The following is a 12230-nucleotide window of genomic DNA, read 5'->3' as shown; positions in this document are numbered from 1 at the left end:
TATTATCAGAGACTAGAGGAAAGGAGAGATGATATTAAGAGGTTTTGAGATGATGAGAAAAAGAGAAGACCAACATTACCAGATCTTCTATAAGACAGTGTTTTATCTCATTTAAACTTTGTATTTTCTACACTGCTTAGTAGATACAGTAGATATTTTACGTTGAATATATTATATATTTTTAATTTATTCCTCCCTTTTTATTTTTATATCCCTAATTTTACAGACTTATTTTCATCAAGAGCTGAGACAAGCTCTAAATTAATAAAATTGTCTCCCTTTTGAGTCATTTTATCCCCAGATGATCATCTAATAATTTAGCATTATTTTCTTGGTTTCCCTTTTGTTACAATATTCTTAGATTTTGTTTCTCTCTTCTAGAGCATCAGAAAACCTATCTATCAATATATCAATTATCAACAAATTTTTTCTTCCTCTTATAAATAAATATATCCCCTTAGATACCTTTTGACAACATCTGAAACTTGCTCCAGTTCAGTTGTAGACTGTGTTTCCTTATCTTCTTCATATCCTTCTACAAAAGATATGCCAGAAGGCTTCAGAGGAGTTACTGGATTTGAGATCTCCTTTTGAGAAGGTGCTTCTTTTTTAAATGCTTCAACAGGAAGTGGCACTCCACAGTTTATGATCTAAAAATGACATATATAATAATGAACTAATGCACAAGTATTGTTTCAAGTGTCTAAAATTTCTTCAAGTAACTTTATAACCAATACATTTTTATGAAGCCAGGACAAATCTTTATCTCAGATAAAAAAAGAATTCTGAAATCGTGAGTTCTTCCTAGCTACTTTTATGTTAAGTACTCTTCTATTCCTTAGGCTACTTTATTAAAACTCAGAAATCTAACAGATAAGATAAATTAGAAAGTGATCACTAATCAAATGCCTTAAGGATAATGGAACTTCAATTAATGCAACCAGAACCCTCAAGTAAAAAGATTTTTTTTTTAAACATCAAAGAATCAAATAGTGGGTTAGTATTAGTTTAAAAATTAATCCTCAGAAATATTCTATAATAAGAACAGATTCATTCTAATTTCCTATATACATCTTACATCTTCTATCTACAACAATATTATCTTATATTTGGAAGCATCACCTTGAAGGGATATCTACAATAATACAGAATGATAATTCACAAAATAAATAATAACCTTGAGGTATGATAAAATCTCAAATCAGGGCATCTTTAGAGTCTTTCAGATACTGTCTTAAACCAATTTTCTCTGCTTACATATGAGATTACTTGGGATTGAAAAAAAAACTGACCTATCCAAAGTAATTCGTAGCATTAATTTCTGCTATAGCGCATACCTAAAGACTATATTATGTCTGCTAATAACTTTCTCTGAAAAATTAACTAAAAATATTTCTAACAAAGAAAAATGCATAAAACTTACATCTGGGAGGGGAAGAGAACTGAATTCACCATCGGTTTGAAGCAAACTTGCCTCTATTTTCTCAGTAACATTTATTTCCTTGGGCGCCTTTTCCCCTATTCTAATTTCATTTCTTCCAGTGGCTCTTCCTATGTTAGGTCTTGGCTTCTGAAATCGTGTTCTCCTTAATGGTCTTTGTTTGAGTGTATCTGATTTATCACCATCTTGCAGACTGTCAAAAACAATGCAAAATCACAAACGTTTCATTCTTTTAGTGAAAGTTATACTGTTGGAGGAATTGTGCTATAATATGCAGAAGCCTCAGGAAGGAAAGGAAAATAAATATTTCATCTTATAAAAAAAAAAGTAAATACCAAAACCAATAAGTACTTAAAGCTGATCTAGATAAGATCATAGAAAAAGCAATAAGATATAGTGAGCTGCCTCTTTTTAGTATTATAATCCTGAAAATTAACACAATCCCACCCCAAAAGAAAATCACAATATCAGCAAATAGGAATGGTACAATGATATATAGAAACTATGCTATTTGTTTCCTGTAATGACAAGAAACTAAATACATGTGTGCCATATGCAGGGTGGGAAAATGGGTGAAAGGTTAGGGGGAACAACTTTACATTCTCTAGATCATTCTCTAGATTATATACCTTGACAGAATGACAAGAGAATTTAATAGAAAAACAAAGAAGGAAAAAAATCTGAAGAGGTTCAGAGTAATCCTAACTTTTTTTCAAGAGGATATAGCTAATAAAAAATTGTCACAGAAAAAAAAAAAAGTAAAGGGCCTTCATTAGCACGATCTAAGAGTTTAGAGGATCTTTTTTAAGATTACGTTATGGCGCTAGATCTTTGATCACAGTAACATAGCATGAGAAGATAAAGATGGGGTTGGAAAAAAAAAATTTTTTTTTTTTTTGATGAGATCAAAGATCCAAAGTATTGAAGAGAAAACTCTGCAGTCTGATATGTATGCAGTACAGATTTGGGAAAAAGAGGATTTCAAACTGTTCACAATTTGAATAAAGGTAATGAATATTAAGCCCTATAATTCTGTTGATATAATTGTCAAAATAGTAGTAAGCTATCTCAGAGATAAAATTCTGTTTTGAAACACAAGTAATTACAATGAGGAATGCCAGGGGAAGTTATCTACAGACATCACAAAGATATAGCTATTCAGTTCACTGATCAAATGAGATTTTTAAAGGATACCTACACTGCCACACTTTTTTATAGTAGCAAAAAACTGGAAAATGAAGTAGATACTGAGACTGAGGAATGATGCTGGAGAAACAGCAAAAACAAGATTTACACAATCTGATGCAAAACAAAATAAGCAGAACCAGGAAAACAAAATGCAATTACTTCAACAATAATGCAAACAAAAAGAACAAAAACACCAATTGAATTTTGTGTAATTATAAGACCAACCAAGCTTTGTTCTTGAAAAAAAGTTAAGAAACTATCACTATTTCTTAATTACATAAAGGGAAGCCTAAAAGACAAGTAAGATAGATTTAAAACTATATGTTAAATTATATAACTAAAATGAAAAGCAAGCTATACATAATGTAAATTTGAAAGTTTATGTACAATACTCTTTTCTGTTCTGTTTCATACATAGAAATATACATGTGTGTATACATACATATTATATATTATTTATATTTGGCATTATATTGAAATTTTTTTTAAATTAAGGAAAAAAGAATACTACTACTGTCAGATATGACTAATTTTTACTTATTGGATTTGGTGAACTGTTTTATTTTTGGGAAATGAATATGATAACATGTCCTAGCTTTGTGACCCTGTGCAAGTCACTTAACATCAATTGCCCCACCAAAAAAAAAAAAAAAAAAAAAAAAGGAATGAAATTAATGTGATATAAAACAAAAGACTGACTTAAAAAAAAAAAAAAAAGGTAAAAGTTGAGAGGGCTAAGGATAACATCTTTTTAACTATATTGGGGACAACAAAAAGTCAATAAATGGATAAAGCTACTGCATAGAGTGAAAAGGATAATAATTAATACATTTTTTCTGAGGTTCCCCCCCAATATATATCTTCATACTAAGAAAGAAGTAGCAGTACCTCTTAGACTAAGAGAACTAAGTTTAAAAAGAAGCCACGATGAAACTTGTCAATGTTTATAATGATGTACACTCTATTTTACTGTTGATGACCAACAAATTGGTTCAATCATATTGGAAAATAATTAAGTAAAATTATTAAGTGACTAAAATGTCCATAGTGTTCATGGTAAAAGTAATATTTTAACCCCTAACCCAAATGCAGATTAGGATAGTTTTTCCTTTCAAAGTACTGAAACATTTCATTAAACTTAGTGGATGAGGAAATTATGATCTCTGACTGTTAGCATTACTTTTTACCAATCAAATGAACCTCAAGGATGAAGGTAAGATAATTCTCAGAAGTTTGTCCAATAGGTCACAATGGACTAAACAGGCATGAAAACTGCTTAGCAGAATTTGAGATAGTTTTAATGACTACACTTGTTGAATATCCTTCTCCAGTTGTGGGTAAGCCATTTTTCAGTGGTGTTTATCTGTCCATGCTCTTACTTAGAATTCCTTGGCAGGTATATTACAATGATTTGCCATTTCCTTCTCCAGTTCATTTTACAGATAAAAAAAAACTGAAGCAAACAGGGTGAAATGATTTGTACTGGGCCATATAACTAGTATGTTTTATGTTGTTGTTGTTTGTTTTTTTAATCTAAGGCCAGATTTGAATTCATGAACATGAATCTTCCTGATGCCAGGCCCAGAACTTTATCCACTGTGCCATCTTGCTTCCCCTAGTAACACTTCTGTTACAAGCTAAGTAAATCAATCCCACTTTGTTTACTAGTGATTTGACCTATGTATAGATCATTTGTCCCAGTACTGAATCTAAATTATCAGATCACCTGACCTAAATCATCTTTTGACTCCATCCCACTGTTATGCATGAAATTCAAGAAATGGATATAAGAAATAAAAAGGTCCATATCAATTTTATTTATAGCATAATGCTCTTTGCAGAGGTGAAAAACTAGAAATAATGTAGATACTCAACAGTTGAAGAAGAGTTAAACAAATTATAGTACATAAATGGCATAGACTATTACCATATTGTAAGAAACAATAAAAATGATAATTTCAAACAAATCTGAGAAAGTCTGTATGAACTGATACAAAATGAAATGAGTAAAGCCAAGAGAACAATTTATACAATAATAATATTGCAAAAACAAACTATGATAGATTAAAAACTCTGATCAATGCAATAACCAACTACAATTCTAAAAGTCTCATGATAAAATATGCTACCCTATTTCCTAACAGAGAAATGATGGATTCAATGCAAACTGAGATATATATTATCAGGATGTGGCCAATGTGAACATTTGTTTTAACTATTACAAGAGCTTGTTTTTCTTTCTTTTTCCATAGGGTTAAGGCCAGGAGGAGGACCATGAGAATGAGAAAAGGAAGATTTTTTTTTTTTTTTTTTTTTGCTGAGGACTGACTTCAGGGCTGGTACTCTATCCATTGAGCCACCTAACTGCCCCTAGGTGACTAACTAAAAAAAAATAAAATTTAATTTAAAGAAACAATTATGAAACATACAGAAAAGCCAAAAAAAGAATTATAAACTGAAGGAAAAAGAAATAACCAGAAACAGAAAAACAATATACACAATGACAGCAATAATGTGAATGAAAAGTAAAAACTTTTTTTAAAAATGAACTTCTTCCTTATTTGCTTAAATAGGGGACTGTTAGTATAGAAAGCAGTATAATATGTCAAAGTGTATTAATGTATTTGTTGATTTTGTCAAACAGCTTTTTTTTTCCTCTTTTAAATTCTTTGTTATGTCCTGAAGTCAGGAAGACCTGAAATAAAATCTGGCCTCATACACTTAACATTTCCTTGCTGTGTGACCCTGGGCAACTCACTAAACCCCAATTGCCTTAGCAAAAAAGAAAAAAAACTTTGTTACAAGGAATATCTATTATCTCCCTGATTAAGGAAGAAGGGATATATTTGCAAGCGAAAATGATATAAAAATAAAAAATATTAATTAAAAAATTAAGAAATAAATACAAGTAAGAATTCAAAGAAGTTTTCTTCATCAATCATGCAATCTATTCATGAATAAACATTTACATCTATGAATTCAAGGAAAAATTCCAGTTCCTATCTTTATAATGCTTGTGGGAAAGGCTAAGCAGAATATAGAAGAAACCTCATAGAAACACTAATATAACAAAACCAGTCGAGAGTATAAAACTTAATGTTAAAAAATATATATAAAATTATTTCAGACTTCCAAAAATTTAAAATAGTAGGTTTCCACACTTTCTCATGAGTTAAGTATGAAGAATTTTTCCTACATCTTCCCTATAAACACAGATGTTTTAAGAAATTTAATGCCCATTCAGGCCTTCCAGCTAAGCTTTGGATAAATTAGCATGTGTAAACATAACATTTTCAATGACAATTAACCTAGAAGCATTTATATTAAGCACATACTGTGTTGCTAGGACTTGGGAATACAAAGACAAAACTGTACCATTCCTGCTGATACACTTACCTCTGATTTTCTTTAAGGCTCTCTGGTTCATTTGTTTTTGACTTCTGAAAAAATTCATCTTCTTTTTCATTCTGTGAACTATTGTTCCCAACATCTAACTTGCTGAATGACTGATCTTCTGTTTCTACTCGGGCCTTCAGAATAAAAAATAGTAAATATCTTATATATTTCACAATAAATGTTATTCTAAGAAAAGCACATGCGGTACTCCAATAATTCCTAAGTTCTTGTTGGTGTGAGTAATTCCTCTATTAATGATCCCTCCACACAATAGTAAAGCTTCTTGAGTGTCTATAACTAAAAAATCCATTGTCTGGAAATGAACCTTAAGATGACGAGTCTTTCTGAATTTGGCTATGCTGAGGTTCATATATCAAACAAAACATGTCATTAGTATGTAAACGGAAGTCTTTCTATTTTGGAAGAATCTGCTAGTACTTATTACTGAGATAGCCTCTATATACTCTATATCACAAAAAAGCATCAAGAGTAGAACTTCAGTGGAGGAAGAAATATACCCAGTGGAAAAAGGAATTTCATTTGAAAACCCAAGTTATTGTACTTCTAGAGAAAAAAAAAAGGTTAAGGTATCATATTTATAACTAAAATTCCAACACAATTTCTTAAAATTTAGTCTTTCAATATTTGTATCAAATAGTGATAACATTTTATATGCCTTAATTTCCTTTTTTTTAAATTTTCACATCTCTAAGGACCCATTCTTTCTCCCCTTTTATTAATACGCAAAAAGTTACTACAATGTTATCCCTCCAAATCATGAATCTCAAAATTATCTTTCCAAAAACTTCTTCATTCAGTATCTTCTCTTCAGTATATTAGTCAAATGGGGATAAATATGATAATGTATATGGTCAGACATTGCCACAATTTATGTCACTGAGATTCCCCTGAGTCATAAGGAATCATTACAACACTCCAAATTGGACTCTGAAAAACCAAAGATATTCAAATCTGCTAATAAGAAAGCTATATTGATTAATTTCATTTATTACTTTAAATATACTTATATGACTGATTTTAATACAAGACATTTCCTAAAATACAGTTTATTGTTCAAAAAGCACAATTATGTTTTACTTATTAATAAAGTGAAGAATGTGTCCCTTAACTCTGATATTATGGTACTAACAATGACTATTATATGTAACTAGTGTTGTTGACTGACCACTATAATAACATCAACATAAATGCAGATATGACATTTGCACTCAGGTCTCACAGTTATTTCAAAATTTGATTTCAGACTTTTGTTGTCATATCAATGACATTTGTTGAATGCCCACTGTATATTAAGTAGAATAATAGATGCTATGAGCAAGACAACAAGACAAAATAATACAAGTAAAGAATCTATTAGGAATTAATTAGATTGCCCATAAGGGAAGTATTATAATTCAATTTTAAAAATTTAAGTTCTACCAGTTTTTTAGAATACAGCAGCAGGGTACAGTGGACAGAGTTCAAATCCAGCCTCAGATACTTAACATTTACTAGCTTTGTAACCCTGGGAAAATCACTTAGTCTCAATTGCCTCTCTAAAATACAACAAAAAATAACAATAACGGGAAGAAACATAAAATTTTAAACATCACTTGCAGAACATTAACAGTCAGTCTTATATACAGACCAACTTAGGAATAACTCAAAGCCACATTTGTTTTGTCCCTGGTTTTCTTTTTCTTTTCCAAACTGTCAGCAGTACTCCTACACTGAGAGCTGAATAGGGTGTCCCAAAAGTCATAGCACAATTTTTGTTGCTTGGCCACTAATCATCTGTCACTATATCCATTAGATTTTTATTGTGGAGATTACATCAAAACTGTTATGTTGCATAAAAACCTCATTTCTGCATATTATGGTCAGGATTACAAATGTGAAGCTTTCAGTCACTGAGGAGCAACTAATGAAAGTTTTTAAGAAATCTGAAAATTGACTATGGCACAAAACTGGTTATTTCACATTTTAATCAGGAACACAAATATTTTTAAATTTTAAATAACTAACCTTTCAAATGTCATTTTTATAAAACTGTAATACTAAATGCACTAAAACTTTCATATATTATATATAAAATATCTAATTTCAAGTTTATTGAAAGATTATACTATTCAATATAAATCTAAAATTAGATCCCAAAGTCTTCTTAATAAAATTCACAGAGAAAGGCAGCTAGGTGGCACAGTGGATAGAGCATCAGCCCTGAAGTCAGGAGGACCTGGGTTCAAATCTGGTCTCAGACACTTAACACTTCCTGGCTGTGTGACCCTGGGCAAGTCACTTAACCAGAATTGCTTTGGGGGGGGGGGGGGAAATTCAGAGAGACATAAAGATATAGGCTGATATGGATTACTTTATATTTGCTATAAGTACAGAATATTATCAATCAGTTATGCCAAAGAGCCAAAATTCATAATGTACTCTAAAAAGTAAAAGTATTTATACCTTTTAAAATAACATTGTACGTGGGTAAATATTAAAAATTATTCTTTATTTTCTAAATAAATAACTTCTGCTGAGGCAGAATTGAAAAGGAACAGAAGGTAGAAAGCAAGAGTTATTTAAATTTGAGGTCATGGGAGAAGCCATGGAATTTCAGGAATTAAAGGATTGGCCACAACTACTAGGTCTGTATCCCAAAGATATCATAAAAGAGAGAATAGCACCCACATGTGCCCAAAAATGTTTAAAGCAGCCCTTTTTATAGTGGCAAAGAACAGGAAATTGAGTGGATGCCCATCAGTTAGGGAATGGCTGAATAAGTTTTGGTATATGAATGTTATGGGATATTATTGTTCTGTAAGAAATTGATGAGTGGGCTGAGTTCATAAAAGCTTGTAAATAATTGATGCTGAATGAAGTGAACAGAAGCAAAAGAACAATGTACACAATAACAGCAAAATTATAGAATGATCATTTGTGATGGATTTGGCTCTTCTCAATAATGTGGTGATTCAAGACAATTCCAATAGACTTGGATCTGCATCCAAAGAGAAAACTACAGAAACTGTATACTGAATCATAGTATTTTTACATATTTTGTGTATTTCCCTTTTCTTTCTTGTGGTTTTTTTTCCCTTTTGATCAGATTTTTCTTGTACAATATGACAAATATGGAAATGTGTTTAAAAGGATTGTATATGTTTAACATCTATCAGATTGCTTGCTGTCTTGGGGAAGGGAAAAAAATTGGGAACATCAAGTCTTACAAAAATCAAAGTTTAGAAACTATCTTTATGTGTGTTTGAAAAAATAAAATATTATTGAGGGAAAAAAAAAACAAAAGATTGGCTACAGAATATCCATAAAGTAGATCTCTTCAAAATTCAGATAAAATTAAGGTTCTCTTTCTTTTTTTTTTTTTTACACTTGGAAAATCTGCTAATCACAGTATCATAGTTAACAAACTGTTAGATTTTATCTAGAATCCAAGGATTTTTTTTTTATATTGGAAAAAAATAAGACAATACTTACATCTTTGGTGACAATGGACTCATTTTTGTCCTTTTCTTCCTTAGTTCCAGTTTTGTCTTCTGTCGCCAATACTTCTTTCTGGTCAACTACATGTGGTTTTGGTCTCTGCATTCGATCCTTCATTAATCTCAGTGATCTGAAAGTACTTGTCTTAGTAGTTTCTTGTAAACCACATTTTTCACTGGGGTAAAAAAATAAAATAAAAGTGATAAAATAAGGGATGTATTCTTTCTAACACATGATCTGTTATTTAGCATTTTACTATATGTGAATAATTAAGACAATATGGAATATAACTCACTTTGTGAAATATTTTCTTAAAAACCATTTGTAAATTTATTAAATTTTTTATTATTATCAATTGTAAAGTTAGAAATGTATACACAAACTTCTTGTCATCTTTTAGGCACTCCATTAAACTTCTATAAGACAAAAATAAAGGGAAAGAGAAATAAGACAAGGAGAAAGAAGAAGGAAGATTGAAGAAAAAAGGAACATGTTGGAGTGAAGTATTCTAGCAGGCAAGGATATGTTATGAATGAATTAAATAGGTACCAAAAACCAAAAGCAGTTGAAAGTTTCTGTAATAAAAGTTTCACTTCTCAAATATATAGAGAACTAAGTCAAATTTATAACAACAGTTATTCCCTAATTGACAAATAATCAAAGAATGTGAACAGGCAAAAAGAATGTGAACAAGCAATTTTCAGATGAAGAAATCAAAGCTAATCATATAAAAAAATGCTCTAAATCACTACTGATTAGAGAATTAAAACAACACTAGGGTACCACCTCATACCTATTAGCTTGTCTAATATGACAAAAAGAAAAATATTGGATGTTTGGAGGGGATGTAATAAAACTGGGATACTAAAACACTGTTGATGGAATTTCAACCAATCTGATCTTTAAAGCATATTCAGAATTTTGCTCTAAGACCTATAAAACTACATAACCTTTCACCCAGCAGTATCCCTAACAAATTAAAAAAAATAAATAAATGAAAGGAAAATGAATTAAGTATACAAAAAAAAGGTTTTTTTATAGTAACAAAAAACTGGAAACTGAGGACTGTCTATTAACTAGGGAAATGGTTGAACAAACTGGGTACATGATTGTTTCTTACAGTACAGTCATCACATTTTATTTTTCTTAGTCTGTTTTTTTTCCACAAGATGATTAATATAGAAATATGTTTTGCAAGACTGCATATATATAATCAATACAAATTGTTTTGTATTGCTTCTCAATGAGGGAGGAGAGGACGGAAAGGTGAGAATTTGAAACACAAAATGTTGGGAAAAAAAGGTGAAAAACTGTTTTTACATAGAATTGGAAAAAAAAAAGTGTTTTAGGGGAAAATAAGTTTTTGGGTTTTTTAAGCAGTTGATAATGTTTACAAAGTGAATTTTTATATATCTCAATGGGTCTAATAAGCACATATAAGTGTGATATCATTGCTTCTTAGTTCTTGATCATCTAATACTCAAACTATAGTAGTGCAGTGAGAGAAAAAGCACCTGGTGACATAGTGGACAAAGTGCTCAGTCTAGAATGAAGAAGACCCGAGTTTCAAACATGTCTCAGACACTCATTAGTTGTATGATCCTGAGTAAGTAATGTAACCTGCTTGCCCCAGTTTTCTGAATTGCAAAATGTGGATAATAACAGCATCTATCTCATAAGGTCACTAAGTGGATCAAATGAGAATGTATAAAGCATTTAGCACCATGTCTGGTACACAGCAAGCACAACATAAATGTTTATTCCTCAATGAAGTACCCACTTATTATTTGGCTTCCTTTGATACACATGGCATCGTTTTTTCTCATCTCAGACATCATAGCACTGGAAGAGCTCTAAAAATCATCTAGTCCAACCCTTCATTTTAAGATAATGAAACCCAAAATTATGAAGTGAGTTGCTAAGTCCCCTAGGTTGTATAAAAAACAAATTCAAGATTGAGAAACAATACTTCTTCTGTGGATCACTACAGAGAATGATACTCTTTTTTTTTTTTTAAGTAAATGTTCCTTTCTAAAATTCTCATGCTGCTATTGTTGTGGAGCTGTGAAATGGTCCATCAATTCTCAAGAACAATTTGGAACTTTGTCCAAAGTGTTATAAAATCAAGCATATACCCTCTCACCTAGCAATACTATTATTAAGTCTATACCCCAAAGAGAATAAAAAAAAAGGACCTCTATGTATAAAAATAATTATAGCAACTCTTTTATTAGTAGTGGCAAAGAACTGGATATGGAGCAGATACCTATCAATTGAGGATTGGCTGAACAAGTTATAATATATGATTGTTATGGAATACCACTTGTATTATGAGGAATAATGAGCAAGATGGCTTCAAAAAAACCTGGGAAGTCAAGATATTTTACACAGTAACAGTAATACTGTAATGATGACCAACTGTGAAAGACTTTAGCTACTCTAATCAATACTGTGAACTAAAACAATTCCAAAAGACTTATAATGAAAAATGATCCCCACCTCCAGAGACATCTGATGAATCATGAGTACAGATTAAAGCACATTTTTTCTTTCTTTTTTTTTAAATGTGCATGACTTTTTATGTAAACTGAGTACTGTATTTATTGCCTTCTCAAGAGATAGAGGAAGAACAGAAGGCAAAGGAGAACTTGAAACTGAAAATTAAAATTTTTAAACTTTTTTTAAATCAAATAAATCAGTAAAATTC

The 12230-nt window shown here is 30.8% G+C and overlaps 1 protein-coding gene across 1 annotated transcript in view; it reads right to left on the bottom strand.

The window, feature by feature from the left end:
* Nucleotides 1–12230, bottom strand: part of BDP1 (BDP1 general transcription factor IIIB subunit) — a 91774-nt gene that overhangs the window by 38338 nt on the left and 41206 nt on the right. The window contains 4 exon segments of the mRNA XM_074282203.1: nt 466–650; nt 1424–1634; nt 6026–6159; nt 9518–9698. Coding sequence (XP_074138304.1) covers nt 466–650; nt 1424–1634; nt 6026–6159; nt 9518–9698 — 711 coding nt within the window.

This window comes from Sminthopsis crassicaudata, chromosome 1 (genome assembly GCF_048593235.1).
Source record: "Sminthopsis crassicaudata isolate SCR6 chromosome 1, ASM4859323v1, whole genome shotgun sequence".
Classification (NCBI taxonomy): domain Eukaryota; kingdom Metazoa; phylum Chordata; class Mammalia; order Dasyuromorphia; family Dasyuridae; genus Sminthopsis; species Sminthopsis crassicaudata.
The sequence above is the reverse complement of the archived record's forward strand: the minus strand, read 5'-3'. Positions and strand labels throughout refer to the sequence as shown.